Source organism: Elaeis guineensis, chromosome 3 (genome assembly GCF_000442705.2).
Source record: "Elaeis guineensis isolate ETL-2024a chromosome 3, EG11, whole genome shotgun sequence".
NCBI lineage: Eukaryota > Viridiplantae > Streptophyta > Magnoliopsida > Arecales > Arecaceae > Elaeis > Elaeis guineensis.
In genome coordinates, this window is record NC_025995.2 from 3970648 (window position 1) to 3993781 (window position 23134).

General features: G+C 49.4%; 2 protein-coding genes across 2 annotated transcripts; one reads left to right on the forward strand and one right to left on the reverse strand.

Annotated features, from left to right (window-relative positions):
• Positions 1–575: 575 nt before the first annotated feature.
• LOC140856390 (putative disease resistance protein RGA1) lies at positions 576–15783 on the forward strand. The gene is made up of 4 exons (XM_073253565.1): positions 576–1583; positions 11626–12575; positions 13148–14832; positions 15412–15783. The coding sequence occupies exons 1-3, from the start codon at positions 681–683 to the stop codon at positions 14790–14792; spliced, it is 3498 nt and encodes a 1165-aa protein (XP_073109666.1). The 5' UTR covers positions 576–680; the 3' UTR covers positions 14793–14832; positions 15412–15783.
• Positions 15784–22213: 6430 nt separating this feature from the next.
• Positions 22214–22881, reverse strand: LOC140856033 (large ribosomal subunit protein uL15y-like). The gene has a single exon (XM_073253215.1). It carries the CDS (start codon positions 22837–22839, stop codon positions 22483–22485), a length of 357 nt encoding a protein of 118 aa, XP_073109316.1. The 5' UTR covers positions 22840–22881; the 3' UTR covers positions 22214–22482.
• Positions 22882–23134: the final 253 nt, after the last annotated feature.

The window sequence follows — 23134 nt, forward strand, 5'->3', positions numbered from 1 at the left end:
TGTTCTACTTGCATTGTTTCTGGCTAAACTTCATCGATTCCATTGAGCGCATGGTTGTCCGGCTCCAAGACCTAGTCTACTCCATCACCATCAAACCAGCTGGCTCCTAAATATTGTCAAAGAAGTGGTAATCTAGATAGTCATCCCTTCTCAAGATAATCCAAATTACCTTCTATGAAGCAATCTGGATCGCCACTTAAAAAACATATCAAACACAATAATCCAAATTATCATATTAAATTATCAGTAATCTGAATAGATTGCCAGCTACCAAACACAACCTAAGTTCTAGTTGGAATATCTTCGGTGTTTTCCGATAAAAAAACCTTAGTGGTGTTTAAAGTATAACTTGAAAAGTAGCAAGAATGCTCCATGGCCCACACATTGTTCTACTTGCAATGTTTCTAACTGATCTTTATCGATTCCATTGAGTGCATGGTTGTCCGGCTCTAAGATCTAGTCTACTCCATCACCATCAAACCAGCTGGCTCCTCAATATTGCACCAGACCTCCACCAATAGCATGTCCCCGGCTACTTTTCTCCGATAATTCTTCTGTCACATCTTTTTTGAGAAGTCCTCGCCACTTCTCAATTACGATTGAACCACCACATACAAGTCTCCATTTATTTGAATCAAGACCTCAGTAGAGAAGATCAAAGCTTTTGTTAGTTCTCCGATATGGTTCTCCAATCATCCTCTAGAATCATGGCTGAATTAGCAGTAACAGCTGCCAGTCCTGTTGTCAAAATGGTGGTGGAGAAGTTGGCCTCTGGGATATGGAAGGAGCTGGGACTGGAGAGGAGCGTCTACACCGACATGGAGAAGTTGCAGAGCAAGTTATCGACGATCCAGAACGTGCTTGATGATGCAGAGAAGAAATCTATCACCAACAAAGCTCTGCAAGGTTGGTTGAAGAAACTCAAAGATGCAGCTTTAGATGCTGACGATGTGGTGGATGAGTTCCAAACTGAAGCACTGCGGCGAAGAATGGAGAGATATGACCGCATGACTGGAAAGGTGCGTGACTTCTTTTCCTCAAACAATCCAATCGCATTTCGATATAAAATTGGTGGCAAGATAAGAGAGATTAGGGAGAGATTTGATGAAATTGCAAAGGAGAACAAGGATTTTGATTTGATGGTGATCAAATTTGACTCAGATTCGATCAATAATAAATCTGACTCGGATAGGCCTGTGGACCGTGAGACCACCTCATTGGTGATCGAACCAAAAATTTATGGACGAGATGAAGATGAAAAACAGGTCATGGAATTCTTAGTTGACAGAGATGATGACAAAAATATCTCTATCCTCACCATGGTTGGCCTTGGTGGAATTGGAAAGACAACCCTTGCTCAATTAGTCTACAACAATGAGAGGATTAAGGAGCAATTTGAGCTTCGAATGTGGGTGTGTGTGGGTGAACCTTTTGACGTGAAAATGGTCTTGCGGGCAATGATTGAACAACTTAAAGGGGAGCAGAGCATTTTTTCAAACTTGCAAACCATGTCAACTTTCTTGGATGAAAAATTGAGAGCAAAAAGATTTCTTTTGGTTTTAGATGATTTATGGAACCTATTGGTGCAAAAATCTGCCTGCGCCGGAGAAGCTGGAGTTGAGGAAGCCGCGGTCACCGCCGGGACCTGCAAGGGAAGTCTAAACCGGAGGTGGGGTTGCTCCGGCAAGACCCTCCGATGCTCAAGTCAGTTCTCTGCCTCAACAAGAATGGAGTGCTCGAACGGAGAGTTTAGCAGAGTTTTGAGATAAGACAAAAGAGCTTAAAGAATAACGTATCTGAGTCCCCCTTTTATAGGCGGGGGAGGCAACGGACTGATGGCGACGTTTGTAACCGCCTGGTAGTGGGCCACCCATGGTCAGGGGAATTGATTGCGAAATATAATGGAGCAGATACGTGGGCATCACCTCGACCCGCCACGTGGAGTCTGTTACGAGGGGTGGAGCAGCGTCCGTTGTCAGGAGAATCGCATGGTATCCGTCGCAGGAGGTGGAGCAGATTCGTGGCCGTCACTGTGGCTTGCCAGGGGATAGTGGAGCTGTGCGGAGTCCGCCATAGGAAGTGGAGCAGGGCGGCTATGGCCACTGCGGCTTGTCAGGGAATGATGGTACTGCGCGGAGTCCGCCACAGGAAGTGGAGCAGGGTCGTGGCCATTTTGAGGGCCTGTCAGGAGGTGCGGATCTGTCGATTGGAGCTCGGTAACGGTCGGAGCCCGATTTCTGTAGGAGTCCTGACGGAGCAGCAGTTGATACTGAGAGCGGAGCCCAGCTCCCGTGGGAGTCCGGGCGGAGCTGCACTGTAAACAAAGTTAAGGGTAAAATCCAGCTCTGATAGGAGTCCGGATTGAGCTTACCAGCCGCCGATACTGAGAGCGAAGCCCGACTCCCGTGGGAGTCGGGCGGAGCTGCGCTGATGTCGACAGTGGAGCTCGGCTCCGTAGGAGTCCGGCGGAGCTGCACTTGCTGATGGCGGTGGAGCCCGGCTCCCGTAGGAGTCCGGGCGGAGCTGCACTGTAAACAAAGTTAAGGGTGAAATCCGGCTCTGATAGGAGTCCGGATTGAGCTTACCAGCCGCTGATACTGAGAGCGGAGCCCGGCTCCAGTGGGAGTCCGGGCGGAGCTGCGCTGATGTCGACAGTGGAGCTCGGCTTTCGTAGGAGTCCGGCGGAGCTGCACTTGCTGATGGCGGTGGAGCCCGGCTCCCGTAGGAGTCCGGGCGGAGCTGCACTGCAAACAAAGTTAAGGGTGAAATCCGGCTCTGATAGTAGTCCGGATTGAGCTTACCAGCCGCCGATACTGAGAGCGGAGCCTGGCTCCCGTGGGAGTCCGGGCGGAGCTGCGCTGATGGTGCGGAGCCCGGCTCCCGTAGGAGTCCGGGCGGAGCTGCACTTGCTGATGGCGGCGGAGCCCGGCTCCCGTAGGAGTCCGGGCGGAGCTGCACTTGCTGATGGCGGCGGAGCCCGGCTCCCGTAGGAGTCCGGGCGGAGCTGCACTTGCTGATGGCGGCGGAGCCCGGCTCCCGTAGGAGTCCGGGCGGAGCTGCACTTGCTGATGGCGGCGGAGCCCGGCTCCCGTAGGAGTCCGGGCGGAGCTGCACTTGCTGATGGCGGCGGAGCCTGGCTCCCGTAGGAGTCCGGGCGGAGCTGCACTTGCTGATGGCGGTGGAGTCCGGCTCCCGTAGGAGTCCGGGCGGAGCTGCACTTGCTGATGGCGGCGGAGCCCGGCTCCCGTAGGAGTCCGGGCGGAGCTGCCGTGGGTTCCGGCTGTGGGTATTTTATACCCAACACCAGTCCCCCTACATCCGAGTTTTGAATTTCAAACGAAGAAAGTACACAGAAGTACAGCCGGAACCGTCCCTTCGAATCCCGCGCCCCGCCGCTCCCAGATATTTTGGCATTAAATGAGCGCGTGCCGGAGTCTTTTCGAATTGGGGCGGTACGAGAGGATGCTTCGAAGACCCCGCAGGTATGCTGGCCTAGGTACGGCGTAATTATGACCCTGCCAACCGCCAGCCGCCTTCAGCCGCCTGCCACGGGGAGTGGGACATGCGTCGGATGCGGACTGGCCTGGGGGGATTCGAGATCATTATGGCGCCGGATCCCAGGGCCTATTTAAACCCGTCCTCCCCCTTCAGGCGCCCTACTCCGTTTCTGATTTCTTGCTGGCGTCTGTCATCTCCCCGAGAGTCCGCTCTAACGAACGCCCTCTCGAGCCGTAGGCGCCTTCCGTTTCTCACTCCCCAGGCCTCCAGAGCAAGATAGGTTAGTGCCCACCTTCTTCTTCTCACCGCCTAGGGTCCTCTCCTCCTTTCACTTTTGTATTTTCTCCTGAGTTGACCTCCGATGTCTCCCTCCCCACTCGTCTTGCTTTTCTAGGGTCCTTTAGGTTCTCCCCCAAAGAAAAATGTCTTCCGATTCTTCTGCCCCCGCAAGTTCTGGGAGTTCTTCTGCTTCAAACCCCCAGGCCCCTGTCTCTGCGGATGAACCCGCGTTTGGGGCAGCGCCTCGCCCGGTTTTCGCACCGGGCGCCATTCCTTGTTCATCGACTCCGGACGAACTTCTCCTGATAAGGGCTCGGTACGGGGTCCCTTCAGAGTACGACCTGGAGCTTCCTGGCCCCTCTGACGGGCCAGCGCTCCCCCTCCTGGTCGCTTTTGTTTGTACCAGGAGGCATTCCGTGCCGGACTCCGGCTTCCGCTCCCTGCTTTTATTGCCGCCTTCTTTCGTTTCTTAGACATTTCTCTCGCCTCTGTCGCTCCGAATTCCTTTAGGTTTTTGATAGGGTTTCTCTCTCTCTGTCACATAGCCGAGGTCCAGCCTTCCCTCTCCCTGTTCAGACATTTCTACACCTTCAAACGCCATCCTTCAGTGAAGGACTGGTGGTACTTCTCCCCCCAGTTCGGTAAGAAGGGGTTGCTGAAGGGCGCCCCTTCTTCGATTCACAACTGGAAGGAGAAATTTCTCTTCATTTACTGTCCGACCCTGGAACTGGGCCTGCCCCCTTGGGGGTCTCTGAGGGATTCCGTCCGTCGGGCTCCCAGCTTGGGAGAGGACGACCTTCAGGCCGCCCAGAAGCTCCTGAGTTACCCCGCTCCTTCTCTTCCGAACCTACTGAGGGAGCAGCTTCTTTTCAACATTGGCCTGAGCCCTCAGGATCCAGCAAGTATATATCTTTCCTTTTCTTGTCTTCTTCTTCTCTCTCTTTCTTTCTCTTCTCTTTTCTCTTTCTCTTTTTCCTTTCTTCTTTTCTTTCTTTTTTTTTTTTTTTTTTTTGACTGATCGATGCCGCTTTTTCCTTCTTCTTTTCTTTTCCTCCCTTTTTTTTTTTTTTTTTTTTTAGCAATGGACGTCGAAGCCACACGGATGCTCGCCAAGGCCATGAGAGCCCAGAAAAGGAAGGGCGCGACGACTTCTGGCTCGGCGAAGAGGGCCAGGGTGGAGGAGACGAGCTTGGCCGCCCCCGCCCAGGCGACCCCGGCAATCGACATTCCTTCGGATGCCGAGCCAGCGGCCCCCCGGGCCTCCTCAAGGAGCCCGCCGACCGGGGTCCCCATTCCGGAGGTCCGCCCCGCGGAGGCGCCCGCCGCGGGGAGGAGAAGAAAATCGGTGGCCCGCCGGCCGAGCAGTCACCGAATCACTGCAGACGAGTCCGTCTGCTCCGAGGGGGGATCGGAGAACCCCTTCAACGACAAGGCTCTGATTCGTCGGCTGCTCGATGGTTGCATTCTGTCCGATGTCGTGGAGAGGATCGACCGTGCCGATCCTGAGCAGCGGGCCTGGGACACCTTGGGGTCCTTTCTTGAGGTAAGCGGATTTTTACTGGCACAGTTGCTCGGTCTTCGTTGTGATTCTCTATCTGTCCCTGCAGATCGGGCACCAGCTCTTCGCCTATGTCGAGGCGTCGGGCCGCATGAGAAGGGATCTTCTTCGGGCGGAGGAGCGCTGCCAAGATGAGGTTGCTCGTCTTCAAGCGAAGACGGCCGAGGTGGCCGCCCTCCGGGAGGCCCTGGAGAGAGAGAGACAAGACCGGGAAGAGGAAAGACGAGTCTGGGAGGAGGAGAGGCGAAACTTGGAGGAGTCGGCAAGGAAGGCGGAGGCCGAGGTCGCCCATCTGGCCGAGCAAACTCTGGTTCTGGTCTCGGAGGCCAGGACCCTTGCGGTGGAGGAGTTCAAGGCCTCCGCGGAGATGAGGGAGCTGAACGTCCAGTTCGGCCTGGAGGCGTTCACCAAGGGGTTCGAGCTCTGCCGGGAGAGGGTGGCCAGCCGATACCCCGACCTTGATCTCGGTTTTTTGGAGGAGTCTGACGACGAGGCCGCCCCTCCGTCTGCTGCTGCCGCAGTCGCGCCCCCCGGGCCGAGCTCTCCACCCCCTGCCCCCGAGGTCTGAGACCTCCGATCTTGTATCTTTCTTTTGTCGCCATATTTTCTTTCCGCTTGTCTTCAAAATTAATCAATAAAGTTGAATTTTTTATTGGATGGCCTTTCCTTCCCCCCGCTCCTTTTCTGCCTTTCTTCTTGTAACAAGTTGGTCTTTGACGTTTGCTTCTTCCGATGGCAGTGTCCCGCCGAAGCACTCCCCTTGCCCCTGGGTGTCCCACTGAAGTCAACTATCCAACAGCTAAAAAAGGAGGTCCTTCACCTGACGAAGAAGCTGAAAAAGTTGGAGGACGAGCTCGCAAGTCGAAAAAATGCTATTCCGAGGCCGCCGCTGAGGCCGCCCACTTCAGGAGTCTCCAAGTGAAAGCAATCATGGACTACAGCCGGAGGAAGGCGAACTTCGCAAAGGAGCTCGAAGAATGCACGAAGAGCGCCAGCGACCGAACTTGGGCTCAAGAAGCCAGGATCAGCGCCCTTAAGGTGGAGCTGTCAGCTGCGAAGAGGAGGATCGGCCAACTGGAAGGGAACTCATCCCGGCTCACAGCGCGGGACGAGCAGATATGGTCACAAAAAGTTTCCGACCTCCAGAGACAGCTTCAAGATGCTGAGGTGAGCCACGATGTGCAGCGGGCCAGCTGGCGCCGGCAGGTAGAAGAGTACAAAGGGAGATTCCGTCGGGCGGCGGACGAGGTTGTTCGTCCCCAGGGGCAGTTGGTCACTAGGGCGCAGCTTGCTAACGCCCAAGATACCGAAGAGCTCCAAGCCTTGAGAGGCACCGTCGAAGGGATTTCTGTCTCCCTTGGGGAGAAGACAGCCGAGCTCCAACAAGTAAAAATCCAACTGGGGCTTGAGCGGAAGGCCGTCGCAGACGCAGAGGCGGAGTCCGAAGTTTTGCGGAAGTGGCATCGGGAAGCGGAGGCTGAGAGCCGGCGACTTCGTTAGGCGCTCCAGGATATGCTGCAAAAGAAGGAAGAACTAGAGGAAACGGTGGAGAGCCTGAGGCAGTCCTGGTCGAGGGATGGAGGTGATCACCCTAGGTTAGAGGGAGCAGGACCTCCTTAGAGTCCTTTTGTAGTCACCCTCTTTTTGTAGCTGCCCCTTTTTCTCTTGTCGTTTTGTCCCTCCTTCTCTGGCCATCCTGGCCCTGTAGTACATATATCGGAAATGAGGAAAAAGCACTTTGTGTTACCTTGTCCGCGCGTAGCACCAATATTGTCGTTCGTTGACCCTTTCTCGTCGTTTGGCCTATTTGGCTTAGAGGTCGTCGTGGGAAGGGGCTCTTCCCTTCCATCCGATCTCGTCATGTGGCCAAGCCTCGCCACCATTCTTAACCCTTGCTGGCGAAGTAGCGGATGGAACCCGGCTTTCTTGGGAGCCCGGGCGAAGTCTTTCTTGGCGGCTGAACCCGGCTCCCGTAGGAGTCTGGGCAAAGTTTACCTGGCGGCTGAACCCGGCTCCCGTAGGAGTCCGGGCGAAGCTTTCCTGGCGGTGGAACCCGGCTCCCGTAGGAGTCCGGACGAAGCTTTCCTGGCGGCGGAACCCGGCTCCTGTAGGAGTCCGGACGAAGCTTTCCTGACGGCGGAACCCGGCTCCCGTAGGAGTCCGGGCGAAGCTTTCCTGGCGGCGAAACCCGGCTCCCGTAGGAGTCCAGGCGAAGCTTTCCTGGCGGCGAAACCCGGCTCCTGTAGGAGTCCGGGCGAAGCTTACCTTGGTGGCGGAACCCGGCTCCCGTAGGAGTCCGGGCGAAGCTTACCTTGGTGGCGAAACCCGGCCCCCATAGGAGTCCGGGTCTTCCATTTTGCTTGAGCCGACGCGAGGTTCTCGTTATCAGCCTAGCTTGTGGGGGCACGTTAGGGCGCTGTAAGGCCTCTCCCCCCTCCGGTCTAAAAGAACCGGGTCTTCAACTTTGCTCATGTCAGGACGAGGTTCTCCTCCTGTTCCTGACATGGCTGTAGGGGCACATTAGGGTGTTGCGAGGCCTCTCCCCCCATCCGGTCTAAAAGAACCGGGCCTTCGACTTTGCTCAAGTTAGGGCGAGGTTCTCCTCCTGTCCCTAACAGGGCTGTGGGGGCACATTAGGGCATTGTAAGGCCTCTCCCCCCATCCGATCTAAAAGAACCGGACCTTCGACTTTGCTCAAGTTAGGGCGAGGTTCTCCTCCTGTCCCTAACAGGGCTGTGGGGGACATTAGGGCGTTGTAAGGCCTCTCCCCCCATCCGGTCTAAAAGAACCGGGCCTTTGACTTTGCTCATGTCAGGACGAGGTTCTCCTCCTGTTCCCGACATGGCCGTTGTTTTTGGAGGGGTCATATCCAGTCATAATACATCCGCGTTAAGTAGGAGGAGCGCGTTAGCTAGAAAGAAAAGTAGATTCAAAACGAAATAGTAAGCAATACATTTACAGTTCTCCCGCTCCTCCTTGAGGCCCTCCGGCGATGGAGTCGATGGTCCCGATAGGAGGCCGGTCCCCGGGCTGCTCCTCCCTTTTCTGTGGTTCGGGCGGTGGGAGGGCTCTCGGCCGGTCTCCTCTACCCTCAGGCCTGCGGCGGATGAATCTGCCGAGTCGGCCTCGCCGGATGAGCTCCTCGATCTCGTCCTGGAGCTGGATGCATTCTTCGGTGTCGTGGCCGTGGTCGCGGTGGTAGAGGCAGAACTTGTTGGGGTTGCGCTTCCCGGAGTGCGTGCGCATCCTCTCCGGCCTAGGAAGCAGCTCCCTGACCTCCATCAGTACCTGGGCCTTCGAGGCGTTGAGGGGGGCGTAGCTGCGGAACTTCCCTAGCGGGGAACCCCGTCGAAACCTGTTGTCCGGGCTCCTCTGCCTGCGCGCCCGGGGGGAGTATGGGCGCGCTTATGCCCAAGAGGGGATCGGGAGCGAGGCCGGGCTTCCTTTGGCCTCTTCTCAACTGCGAGCTTACCAGAATTTCCCGCCTGGCGCTCCCTCGCAGTCTCTTCATCTTTCATTCTGAAGGCCTCTTCCGCTCGGGCGTATCCTTCAGCCCGAGCCAGCAGATTAGCGAAATCCCTGGGGTACTTCTTCTCCAGGGAGTATAAGAGATCATTCTTCTGAAGGCCACCTTTCAGGGCGGCCATGGCAACCGACTGGTCCAAGTTCCGGACTTCCAACGCCGCGATGTTGAAGCGGTTGATGTAGGCCCGTATGGACTCCCCTTCCCTCTGCTTGATGTTGATGAGGGACTCCGAACCTTTTCGGGGACGTCGGCTGCTGACAAAATGGGCCACGAATTGGTGGCTCATTTGGTCAAAGGAGAATACGGTACCCGACTTCAGAGCTGAGTACCAGTTTCTTGCTGCTCCCTTCAAGGTAGACGGGAAAGCCCGGCACAAGATGGCGTCAGGAGCACCGTGGAGCAGCATCATCGTTCGAAAGGCCTCCAGATGATCGACCGGGTCCGACGTCCCGTCGTAGCTTTCAAACTGAGGAAGCTTGAAATTTGGCGGGATCGGTTCCTGCATAATCATTTGGGAGAAGGGAGGGTCAGTGCAGATATCCTCACCGTAAGTGGGAGGCGCATGGCGGAGTTCTTCGATCCGCCGGTTCATCTCCTGGAGCCTCCGGTCCAGGAAATCCTCTCGACTTCGAGTCTCGAGGGTCCTTTGGCAGAACGGAGGCAGGGATCTCCCAGGGGTGGAGTCGTGGTCCGATTGAGGGCTCTCCACCCTTGGGTTCGCCTTCCCGGGAAGGACGGGGCGGCTGGCCCAGGTGGCCCATCCCGCCGTCGGGTTCTGGCATTCCGGAGATGCCCCTTCCGGATGCGCCGACGCCTGCGGCGGCTGCTGCTGCATTGCCTGTACGGCCTTGACGAGGCCTTTGACCTGCTGTGCCAGCAAGTCAAACTGCTCCGCGCCGACCGCCGTCGCCGGAGGGGGAGGAGGAGCTGGCTGAGAAACGGGAGGGGAGGCCGGAGCCTGAGATCTGGCCGCGGAGGCCGTGGACCACCGGGTGGACGCCCTGCGCGGAGGCATCGGGTGTCGATCTCACGGGGGAGGATTAGGAGTAGATGACGGAGAGATGGCCGGAGACGGCTCCGTTGAGCGCTCCTTCAAGAACAAGGGTGCTGCGAAGACACAGGCCCTTCCTCTAGCGCCAATCCTGTTGGTGCAAAAATCCGCCTGTGCCGGAGAAGCTGGAGTTGAGGAAGCCGCGGTCGCCGTCGGGACCTGCAAGGGAAGTCTAAACCGGAGGTGGGGTTGCTCCGGCAAGACCGTCCGACGCTCAAGTCAGTTCTCTGCCTCAACAAGAATGGAGTGCTCGAACGGAGAGTTTAGCAGAGTTTTGAGATAAGGCAAAAGAGCTTAAAGAATAACGTATCTGAGTCCCCCTTTTATAGGCGGGGGAGGCAACGGACTGATGGCGACGTTTGTAACCACCTGGTAGTGGGCCGCCCATGGTCAGGGGAATTGATTGCGAAATATAATGGAGCAGATACGTGGGCATCACCTCGACCCGCCACGTGGAGTCTGTTACGAGGGGTGGAGCAGCATCCGTTGTCAGGAGAATCGCATGGTATCCGTCGCAGGAGGTGGAGCAGATTCGTGGCCGTCACTGTGGCTTGCCAGGGGATAGTGGAGCTGTGCGGAGTCCGCCATAGGAAGTGGAGCAGGGCGGCTATGGCCACTGCGGCTTGTCAGGGAATGATGGTACTGCGCGGAGTCCACCACAGGAAGTGGAGCAGGGTCGTGGCCATTTTGAGGGCCTGTCAGGAGGCGCGGATCTGTCGATTGAAGCTCGGTAACGGCCGGAGCTCGATTTCTGTAGGAGTCCTGACGGAGCAGCAGTTGATACTGAGAGCGGAGCCCGGCTCCCGTGGGAGTCCGGGCGGAGCTGCACTGTAAACAAAGTTAAGGGTGAAATCCGGCTCTGATAGGAGTCCGGATTGAGCTTACCAGCCGCCGATACTGAGAGCGGAGCCCGGCTCCCGTGGGAGTCTGGGCGGAGCTGCGCTGATGTCGACAGTGGAGCTCGGCTCCCGTAGGAGTCCGGGCGGAGCTGCACTTGCTGATGGCGGTGGAGCCCGGCTCCCGTAGGAGTCCGGGCGGAGCTGCACTGTAAACAAAGTTAAGGGTGAAATTCGACTCTGATAGGAGTCCGGATTGAGCTTACCAGCCGCCGATACTGAGAGCGGAGCCCGGCTCCCGTGGGAGTTCGGGCGGAGCTGCGCTGATGTCGACAGTGGAGCTCGGCTCCCGTAGGAGTCCGGGCGGAGCTGCACTTGCTGATGGCGGTGGAGCCCGGCTCCCGTAGGAGTCCGGGCGGAGCTGCACTGCAAACAAAGTTAAGGGTGAAATCCGGCTCTGATAGGAGTCCGGATTGAGCTTACCAGCCGCCGATACTGAGAGCGGAGCCTGGCTCCCATGGGAGTCCGGGCGGAGCTGCGCTGATGGCGGCGGAGCCCGGCTCCCGTAGGAGTCCGGGCGGAGCTGCACTTGCTGATGGCGGCGGAGCCCGGCTCCCGTAGGAGTCCGGGCGGAGCTGCACTTGCTGATGGCGGTGGAGCCCGGCTCCCGTAGGAGTCCGGGCGGAGCCCGGCTCCCGTAGGAGTCCGGGCGGAGCTGCACTTGCTGATGGCGGTGGAGCCCGGCTCCCGTAGGAGTCCGGGCGGAGCTGCACTTGCTGATGGCGGCGGAGCCCGGCTCCCGTAGGAGTCCGGGCGGAGCTGCCGTGGGTTCCGGCTGTGGGTATTTTATACCCAACAGAACCATAAGGAATCGGAGTGGGAAAAACTAAAACCTTTGTTCATACATGCAAAATTAGGAAGCAAGATCATAGTAACAACACGCGTTGACACTGTTGCTTCTGGTGCATCCACAATCGGAACCGTCTCAGTACATCGATTGCAAGGGTTGCAAGATGAGGATTGTTGGTGTCTGTTCAAGCAAAGGGCATTTAGGTCTGAGAGGGAAGAAGATAACCCAGAATTGGTGGAAATTGGATGGGAGATCATTAAAAAGTGTGGAGGTTTGCCTTTAGCAGCAAAAGCTCTCGGAAGTCTGATGAGCTCTAAAAGAGGGAAAGACGAGTGGCTAGCTATCAAAAACAATGAGATTTGGCAGTTATCTGAAGATGAGATTGGAATTCTCCCTGCACTAAAGTTGAGTTATGATCATTTACCTTCTCACTTGAAGCGGTGTTTCACGTACTGTTCTGTGTTCCCGAAAGATCATATATTTGAAATGACGAGATTGATTCAGTTGTGGATGGCTGAAGGACTCATTGATACATCACGTACTTCCCAAAATGCAGAGGACATTGGCAAGCAATACTTTGATAATTTGTTGTCGAGATCATTCTTTCAAGATGTCCAAATGTATGAGTACATTAATAAAGTGACTTGTAAGATGCATGATTTAGTCCATGATCTTGCATGTTCCATCACAAAGGATGAAGCTTTAGTCATGCAGGGGGGTACGAAGAGCATTTCACTTGAATGTCGTTATCTATCGATACCATATTCTTCTGGGTCATCAATTGATTTCAAGACAACTTATGAAGCCAAAAAATTGAGATCGCTTGTTTTGTTAAAGGCAGGATATCGTAGTAACGTTGATGTGGATGAATTTATCTTCAATGCAACAAAAACTTTCACCCAGTTACGTGCATTGGGTTTAAATTCTGGTGGATTTGCGAAGTTGTCTAATAGAACAAACAGATTAAAGCATCTACGGTTCCTTGCCCTATCACATACTAAGATCACAATATTACTGCTTCGATCACCAGACTTTACAATTTGCAGACATTGAATCTTTCCCATTGCCGGATGCTAAAAGAATTGCCTGAAGGTATAGGTAACTTATGCAATCTTAGATATATGGATATATCATGGTGTAAGCGTGTTACAATGTTACCTACCTCGATCACCAGACTTTGCAGTTTGCAGACATTGAATCTTCGAGCTTGCCACATGCTAGAAGAATTGCCTGATGGTATAGGTAACCTATGCCATCTTAGATATATGGATATATCATGGTGTACTAAGATTACGATGTTACCTACCTCGATCACCAGACTTTCCAGTTTGCAGACATTGAATCTTCGAGCTTGCCACATGCTAGAAGAATTGCCTGATGGTATAGGTAACCTATGCCATCTTAGATATATGGATATATCATGGTGTACTAAGATTACGATGTTACCTACCTCGATCACCAGACTTTCCAGTTTGCAGACATTGAATCTTAAAGAATGCTGGATGCTAAAAGAATTGCCTGAAGGTATAGGTAACCTATGCAATCTTAGATATATGGATATATCACGGTGTCCTGAGATTACAACGTTACCTACCTCGATTACCAGACTTTTCAGTTTGCAGACATTGAATCTTTCCTATTGCAGGATGCTAAAAGAAATGCCTGAAGGTATAGCTAACCTATGCAACCTCAGACACCTAGATATAACAGCATGTTACCATCTGGCTTGCATACCTCGTGGCCTGGGCCGGTTGAGTAACCTTGAGACATTGACGATGTTCATTGTTGCTCAGGAGAATGGGCGCACCATCGCGGAGCTGCAACATCTGAACTCTATTCGTGGTAGCTTGAAAATTAAAAATCTGCATCATGTGAAAGATCCAGATGAAGCCATGCAAGCAAACCTGAGGGCAAAGACGAGATTGAATCGTCTGAGTCTTGGATGGAACGGGATACATGAACCATCATCTACTGAAGTGGAAGTGGCAGAGGGTGTATTTGAAAGGCTCCAACCTCACCATAATCTGGAGAACTTGGAAATCTATTCTTATATAGGCACCAGATTACCCAATTGGATGTCATTTTCTTTCCCAAATCTAGTTGAGCTTACAATGGGGGATCTCAAGAGGTGTGAACATCTTCCACTTGGTCGATGGCCCTCATTAAAGAGTCTGAGATTGTATTCTATGCATGCCATGAGGAGGATCGGAGAAGAGTTTTATGGGGATGGTGGCGGCATCACATTCCCGTCACTAGAGGATTTGACTTTAGTAGACATGCCCAGTTTGGAAAAATGGCATGCAGAATCATGCCCTTGCCTTACCAAGTTGGAGATAATTTCATGCCCCAAATTAGTCGTACAGCCATGTATCCCATGCCCTGTGGAGATTTTTCAAATAATAAGCAGCAATGAGATGCTGTTATCAGCAGGGAGCCTTGCAAAGTTGTCCAAACTCAGATCTCTACAAATTTTTCGCTGCGGAATATCATCATCATCATCTGGGTGGTGGGATGGGCTGCAATGCCTCACCGCCCTGAAAAAGCTACTAATTAGAGAATGTGATGAGCTGACTTGTTTGCCCGAGGATATTATGTACCTGCCCTCACTCCAAACCCTTGATTTAGTGAGAAACAGAAATCTAAGAAGTCTGGAGGGAGGAGGACGGAAGCAACAGCAGCCCACCCCTTTGTTCACTACCCTCCAATCTTTATATATAGAGGGAGCCGGCATGTTGACTTCTTTGCCAGAGTGGGTAGGAGGCCTCACCTCACTCCGACATCTACGAATAAAGGATTGTCCCAACCTAGCAATGCTACCAGATAACCTGCAACATCTCACCACACTCCAAGAGCTGCGTATCTCCAACCTGCCCCAGCTAGCAATGCTGCCAGAAGGCCTACGACACCTCACCGCACTCCGACAGCTGAATCTCTCCAACCTGCCCCAGCTGAAAATGCTCCCAGATGGCCTACAACACCTCACCGCACTCCAACTCTTGATCATTGAAGATTGTCCCCAGCTAGTGAGGCGATGCAAGAGGGAGACAGGCGAGGACTGGCACAAGATTGCTCACATCCAAAAAATCATCATTCGCCAAGAGGAAGAAAATAGAGAAGAAATGAATGAAAGACGCACCTTCGCTGCAAAATTTCTTGATCGATTTGGGTTTGCACGCTGCACGGGTCATAGCTGAGGTGCTAACAATCCCATTCACAGGCAAACTGCCTTTTCTGGTGTGTCACTTTTCTTTTTGCTCTCCTTTCTTTATTTTTTAATCTTTTTTCTAGAAAATTGTTCTCCATTTTTGCACTTATTGTTTGTTATCAGAAATCGGTGGTATCTGGTACAGAGGAGAGAAGTGGAAGGTATTCGCCTTTTGAATTATATTAGTTTTCTCTCTTCCTAAAAAAGAACGTCACCTTTTGTCCACCGGCTTTTCTCTTGCATATGACTTGGTAATTTATTAAATTTCTCTTTCTATCGTTTTAGATTCTCATAATCTACTCTGAGTCATAGTCAGAATTGATTAAATTAAGTTGGATCCTATTTGTTGCTTCATCTTTTTTTTTTTTTTTCCCATTTCTTTATATGCAAATTTAACTCAAAATGCACATTTTAAGATCCAATATGACTGTTGCCATTTTGCTTGAAAATTGTTAGATTCATCCAAATATATACCAACTGGATCGCTTCCTTGTTCTCATATATTTTACCATTTTATACAAAATCTGTGAGAGTGATTAGAAGATTCATACAATTTTACTACGTTATGGAATCTCTAATTTAGTTCTCCTTTATTTGCCCATGGACAGATCTTCCTAGATTGTACTCTGGTTCAAGGAGCTCCATCATTGTTATCTTTAAGGAGCTTGATGATCATGCCGATCCACCATTAAAGCCTTGCGGAGCTTAATTTAGCGCTTGCAAATCTTTTATAGCCTCCAGAGAGATGATGCTAAAAGGAAGGAGTCAAAAAGTATCAGAGTGCGTGCTTTCAATTCATAAACAAAGATACCCATATTTGCTTCTATTTCTATTTATTTGGTCTTCCGTCATGTGCTGTCTATTATCGTTATTATAACAATGTCACAATTTCTTTTTTTCTTCTACCTTTTCTTTTTATAGTACACTCATGTACGGTTTCATTAGAATTATATTGTTAGAATGTCATCTAAGATTTTTGATGTCCCTTGTCTTTTGCTTTATCATTTATCATTTTCTCAAACAAGAATTCCCATTATTCCTTCAGTTGTGTTCCGAGAATGAATGGATTCCATAGATTGTTTGATCTTTTGCTGTTATTGGTGTATTGTTTCATCAACAGCATAACACTCAATTTTCTTTCATATTTATTTATTATATAACATCCGGATTATATTGTATCACCTTCAAATCATGTTGCTTTATTAGTTCTTTTCATTTTTCGGAAATGAATATTTAAAATTTCTTCATTTTTATAAAAATGTCATGTGTTAGTAAATACTACCAATAAGTGATGATGCCTTCGCTTTCGCTACCTCGGAACTCTTACAAAACCTTCTGATCCAAATAATATCTTACACCATGATTGCATATGGCATCACAAAGAATGCCCGTCAAAGAAAAATTCCTTAGGATAAGGTAAGCGATACTTCTGAGGATAAGGTAAGCAATCAGGCTTGAGGTGATAATCTTTTATCACAATGCCTGCTTCTCATAATGTCTTTTTATATTATATCTATAAATGCTACAATCTGTTATACATATTAGTTAAAAAAAATTGTGTAATGGCATGTGGAACAAAGAATGGTACATGTTATGTGGACAAATATGATTGGTTATTTATGGCGGCAAGTTTCGCAGCCGGTAGCGAAAATAAAAAACAAACTACCTTGAGTCCCTACTTTCTTGAGCCAAAACCCACCCCATCCCCAAAACAGTGGAGAAAGGGGGAGGGAGAGAAGGTTAGAGAGTGAGATAGAGAGATAAAGAGAGAGGGAGGATAAAAGAGAGAGAAAGAGACAAGGAGAGGCGGTCGTGGCTCTGCTGCAGCATATTTTCCCAACATAGACAAGGAAGCGGAGGACACCAAGGTGCCATCATGGGATACATAGCATCTTTGCCAATCTTAGAGCCCGCTTACTAGAGGCCACATAGAGGTGAGGCTCAACCACAAAACAAAGGAAAAAAGGAACCCTTTTGGCGCTAGATCTAACAACTATCAGCAATTGACCACCACTTTGAGGTGCAGATTGCAGAGAGGACACAAAATCCTAGAGATTAGGGAGGACACACAAAATGAGAGAGGGAGGAGGTGGTGCTGGACACAGACTTGAAGAAATAGAAGGCAACAGCATCCCTCCTTTCTCCAAGCCACACTCGCCAAACAAGCAACCATATCGAATGGTGTCTACATACGGAGGAATGGAGAGCAAGAGTAAAACGGAAAGTAGTAAGATGGACAAAATCTATCATGCATCCAGGATAAAATAAAATACATAATAATTTCATCCTAAGAAAAATGAATCCACCTGAGTGATTTCACTCTAAATCCATCTAGTCCACCTAATAATTTCCTAAGGTGTGCAACGCTGATGAAGTGGTGACAAGGGATCAAGAGAGAGCATACATCTTTTTTCATGTTGCTAACAAAGATATGGGAAGGCATGGCATGTGTTGAGCTACACTGTCCTTCTTGTATTTAGGTTATGGGAGATGATGGATGGGATTCGAAGGATAGATATCCTCTATCCATCATTTGGTTTAAAAAATTTTAAAAAGAATGAATGACCAAAAAGAGATTGTCCATCTATCCTAGTCTACTAATTTCCATCATCTAATTTACAAAGATGTAAAGAAAAATGGATGGAATATATAAGAAGTAGAAATCTACATTAATAAAATTATTCCTTATTAATTTTTTGATAAGACTGAACACTTTTTTACATTTTCATTCATTTTATATATTTTTTTATTTTATCTATAATATTAATCCTATAGAATTAAATTTCATTACTATTAATTTTAATTTCAGTATATAATTATATAACTATAAGTAAATAATTAAAATCATACTCGATTTTCTAATTATATTTGCTATTTTTAATTAGCTATTTGTATAGAATTAGATAACTATTTAAATTAAATTATATATTAATTAGTTACTTATATAACCAATATATGTAAATAAAATTAAAATTAAATTATTATTAAATTAGATTAAATTAAAATTATTTATTAAATTAAATTAAATTAAAATTAAATATTTATTAATTTTTAATATAATTATATTTTATAAAGATTATAAATTTATATAATAAATAAATATACTAAATTCATGATAATATCTTTTTAATCAAAGAATAGTTTATTTAGAATATCATATAAATATTATCCTTCTTTCTTTCGTTCTTTCTATACCAAATGAAGAGAGAAATCTTCCATCCATCCTCTCTCTCATCAATCCTTCTTCTAATCGATTCTCCATACCAAATGTAAGGTTAATATTATTAAATAGATTTTGATTCTCATAATCTTCAAAAACAAAAATAGAGATGGGATGGCCCTGAAACAAGATGGATGAAAGAAGAAAAATTCAAAACTCTATGTCAGGTTATAGAACACAAGGAATGATATTTAATTTCCCACTGAAACTTGTTAATTGAAAACCTCATTCATATGCATTAAGTCTTTTAGGAAAACCATTTTAGGCATAAAGATTGGTTACAGACAAATTTAAGAGGAAAATCCATGAAGTAGCAGCTGTTACTCAGCAGCTAGGCTTCATGGTATCAGTGCACTACCAGGTCCTAGGCTGAAAAAGATCATTACTCAAGCCGAGTAATTTTGCCCAAACAGGTATCGATGATCAAGTTCATGCTCATAACTGTAGTAATTTTTCTCCATGGATAGTTGACTGTGGAGCATCCAATCAGATGACTAGATCCTTTAGAGATTTTGTCTTAGATTCCTTGTTTCGGTTGTAATAAAGTTTGTCTTGCTGATAGTTCCTTTGTCCTTATTTCTGAGAAAGGATCTATCAAATATACTTCCAAATTATCCTAATCATCTGTTCTACATGTCCCTAGATTCTCTATCAATCTTCTATCCATTAGTGCTATTATGAATGATCTTGATTGTACCATAATTTTTTTTAAAACACATTGTGTCTTTCAGGAGCCAAGGACAGGGAGGAAACTTGGGACTGATGTAATGCATAATGGGCTCTACTATTTGGAGAGAGGAGTGTCCGGAGGCTACTCAGAGACTACTTTGGAAGTATCATCTTCACGGGAGGGAGACTTGTTGCTTCAGGACCGTAGGCTTGGTCATCTTCCATTTACTCTCATAGCTCGTATGTTTTCAACTACTTTTGAATCATATAATAAAGAGAAGCTAGTCTGTGATGCCTGTGAACTAGCTAAACACACTAGAAATGCTTATCCAGGCTCAGGCCTGTATAGTAAAATAATATTTGAGGTAGTTCATTCTGATGTGTGGGGATCTGTGGGACCACTGCTATTTTGATCATCAGTGGTTCATTACTTTTATTGATTATTTCAGTCGTCGCACTTAGGTTTATCTATTAAAAAATAAGAATGAAGTGTTTCAATCATTTAGAAATTTTTATAAAATAATTGGTACTCAATATAGAGCAACTCTTAAGATTTTTCACTTTGATAATGGGACAATATCTTAATAAAGAATTTGAGGAGTATACACATAATAATGATATTATATATCAAACGACTTCTGTTGACACACCAGCTCAAAATGAAATTGCTGAAAGAAAGAATAGGCACTTGCTTGAAGTGACAAGGTGTTTGATATTTTCTATGAATGTTCTTAAGTTTTTATGGGGAGAAGCAGTGTTAACTGTAGCATATCTGATTAACCGAATGCCACTTCAAACTCTGAACTATAAGACACCTCTTGAATGCCTGCAAGAAACTAATTCTTTCACATTTCCCCTCAAGATATTTGGTTGTGTTTATTTTGTTCGGGATCATCGACCTTCGATTGGCAACCTTGACATGTGTGCCCTCAAGTGTATTTTTGTAGGTTATTCTTCCACTCAAAAAGGGTACAAATGTTGGTGTCCAACCGAGTGAAAATTGCTTATCAGTATGTGTTGGTGCAAAAATCCACCGGCGTCGGAGAAGCTGGAGTCGAGGGAGTCGCAGTCACCATCGGGACCTATAAAGAAAGTCTAAATCGGAGTTGGGGGTGCTCCGGCAAGACCCTCCGATGCTCAAGTCAGTTCTCTACCTCAACAAGAATGGAGTGCTTGAATGGGAATTTTAACAGAGTTTTGAGATAGAGATGAGAGCTTAGAGAATAACGTATCTAGGATCCCCTTTTTATAGGCGGAGGGCGTAACAGATTGATAGCGATGTTTGTAACTGCTTGGTAGTGGGCCATTCAGGGCCATAAGAAATTTATTGCAGAGAGTAGTGGTGTCAGGGGATGTTCAGAGCCACGTGGAGCTTGTTGTGGGGAGTGGAGTGGTGTCTGTTGTCGTGACTTGCCAGAGAGTGGTGGAGCCGCGTGGAATCCATTGCAGAGAGTGGAGCAGGGTGGCGGCTCTTGTCGTGGCTTGTCAGAGAGTTCGGATCCGTCGATCGAAGCTCGGCTAGGATGCCTGATGAAGCAGAGCGGCTCTTCACATCGTCATTCTGGGAGAGGCCCAGATGTTCCGAGGTCACTGATGTTTCAGGTGAAAGTCATCTGCTGTAGGAGTTCGGACGAAAGCTTCCTGTTGGTGACGTCCGGTTTCACACGGAACTCGACAGAAGGTCGACCAGCGGTGAATTTCGGATGGCATTGGAGTGGGACACCCGTTAGGAGGGGGTCTGGAGGGTTCTGAGGAAATTCGGTCGGTGCTGTTGAAGTCCGGCTGACATTATTTGAGGTCGATGGCTGGGGAGGTACGGCAGACATCGGGGGCGATTGGCTGTTGGGGGAGCCCGACTGCTGGAACCCGTCTGTCGTAGAAGTTCGTCCGACATCTATCCGCTACAGAAGCTCGGTCAGAATCTGATTCCCGTAGAAGTCCGGATGGGGATCGTTTATTGAAGAAGCTCGGCTGAAGCCCGCCTGCAACAGAAGTCCGGAGGAAATTCGTTCACAATAGAAGCTCGGATGGAGGCTTACAGTAGAGATCTATCGTGGACCGTTCGTAGTAGAAATTCGGAGTAGGTCGCTTGTAATAGAAGCTCGGAGTAGACCATTTGTAGTAGGGGCTCGGATGAAGTCCGCCTGCAATAGGAATTCGGGACAGAGGTCTGGCTCCTGTAGGAGATCGGATGAAATCCAAAAGGCGGTCGACCGTCGTAGAAATATGGGTGGAGTCGGGTTGCTGTAGAAATCTATCCTTGGAGAAGTTCGGCCGTGGATGAAGTCGGGGAAGTTCAGATTAGAATCTATCATGGCTGGAAGAGATCTAGAAGAGGTCCGGAGAATGGTTGATCATTGTAGAAGGTCGGTAGATAGCGAAGCCTGGAGAGCATTTGAAGTAATCCGATGGACGACTGAAGAAGTTCATCGTTGGAGAAGTCCGAAAGGGCGTTATCATAGCTCAGACAGTTGGGAGAGTTTAGAAAAGCATCGCACCAGGTCGGAAATTCGGCTGTCGGAGAAATCCGAAAAAGATGCCGCACCAAGTCGGAGGGATCTCGGGAGAGTTGGCTTCTTATGAACTTCGACTGAGGATATTTTATACCCAACACCAGTCTCCCTACTTTTGAGTTCGAGTTTCGAATGAAGGAAGTACAGAAAAATTTTCACAGCCGAAGTTGCTCCCTCGATTTTCGCACGCGACCGTTCTTAATATTTTGGCATTTTGCGCGCGTGTGCTGGAGTCTCTTTGGATCGAAGCAATCCGAAAGGAATTTTTGGAATCTCCGCTGGCGCGTTACCCTGGGCGATCAGAAGACTTTTCGGAAACCTTCGTTGGAGTGCTGCCCTAGGCGATCCGAAGAGACTTTTCGAGATCTCCGCTGGAGCGCTGCCCTAAGCGATCCGAAGAGACTTTTCGAAATCCCCACTGGAGCGCCCCTCTATGTACCTCCTAATAATGGCTCCGTCAGTAGTCAACCGCTCACCATGGTGAGTGGGACACGTGGCGAGCGGTGGTCGGCCTAGGGACATCCGCCATCATTACTGCACCGGGCCCTGTTGCCTATTTAAGCCCACTCCTCTCCTCCATGGACTTCACTTCGCCTGAAAGTCCAGTTGGTGTTCTTCTTCTCCCTGAGAGCTCCACTCCTTTCCATCGTCCTTTTCGGCCTTAGGTATTCTTTGAGTCAACTCCTGCCATTTTTGCCGCCTTCCTGCTTCCCTCGGGCCAAACCAGGTTGGTCCCAAAACTTCTTTGCTCTCTCATTATTTTGTTGTTCCTTCTTCTTCTTGCTCAGTCTGTGTAGCTTTCGAGAGTTTATCGACAGTCTTCTCCCGATTTTTCGAGATTTTTCTTCTCCTTCTCTCTCTCCCCCTTTTCTCTTCTTCTTTCTTTTTTTTTTTTGACCTCTCCCCCTTGTCTTCTTGTTGTAGGTATGGATGCGGAAGGCACGGAAGCCGTACAACTGTTGGCTAGGGGCCTCAAGACCTACAAGAGAAAAGGCACCGCAACCACCGGGCCGGCGAAGAAGATTAGAATGGGAGAGGCGAGCTCAGCCATATCTGCCCAGACTGCCCTTGCTGCTGACGTCCCTTTGGACGCCGAGCCTTCAGTTCCCCGAGTCTTTTCATGGAATTCTCCCGCAGAGGTTCCCATTCTAGAGGTCTGTCCTGAGGGGGTGCCAGGGGTCGAAAAGAGGAGAAAGTTCAGCGGCCGTCGAGCTGCCATTGAAGACTCCTTCGGCTTTGTAGAGGGCCCAAGGAAGAATTTCTTCAACAACAGAGATTTAATAAAGAAGCTGGTAGGCAGGTGCGTCTCGCTTGAGGATCTTGAAGTCGCCGAACTGGGTGACACCGATCGAGGGAGTGGAGTTGTCACCACAAGCAACGGCAGACTTCTTGATGTCGTCGGGGATGAGGGATCGGAGGCGGTCGATGTTGACGGCGAGACGGTAGAACTTGTTGCGGAGGCGGTGGAAGTAGCGCATGCCGACCTTGCCGAAGTACTCGGGATGGTACTTGTCAGAGAGGATGCGGTGGTGGTGCATGCCTCCGGTGTTACCGCGGCCACCAGGGTGCTTCCGGTTCTTCTTGAAGCGGGCCGTCATCGCCGCCGTCGCCGTTCCCCAAGTTTTATCCTGCATTCTTCTTCTTAAGGTTAGGATTTTGGAAACGGAGCGGAATGGGGTGAAGAGCGAAAGTTTGGAAATGGAGCGGAATGGGGCGAAGAGTGAAAGTTGGCGGTTTCACCGGATGTACCGGGAGATGTTGCTGAGAAAGATGGAGCTAGAAGGGAAAGTCGAAGACTTGAAGCGGTCTCCAATAAGGACCTGCAACCGAGAGCTCGAAGTAGGAAGAAGCCGAGCTCCTTTAGAGCTCTCCTTAACTTTTGTCCTTCTATGTATTCTTTTTCCTTTCTTGTAGTTTTTTTTTTGGCCT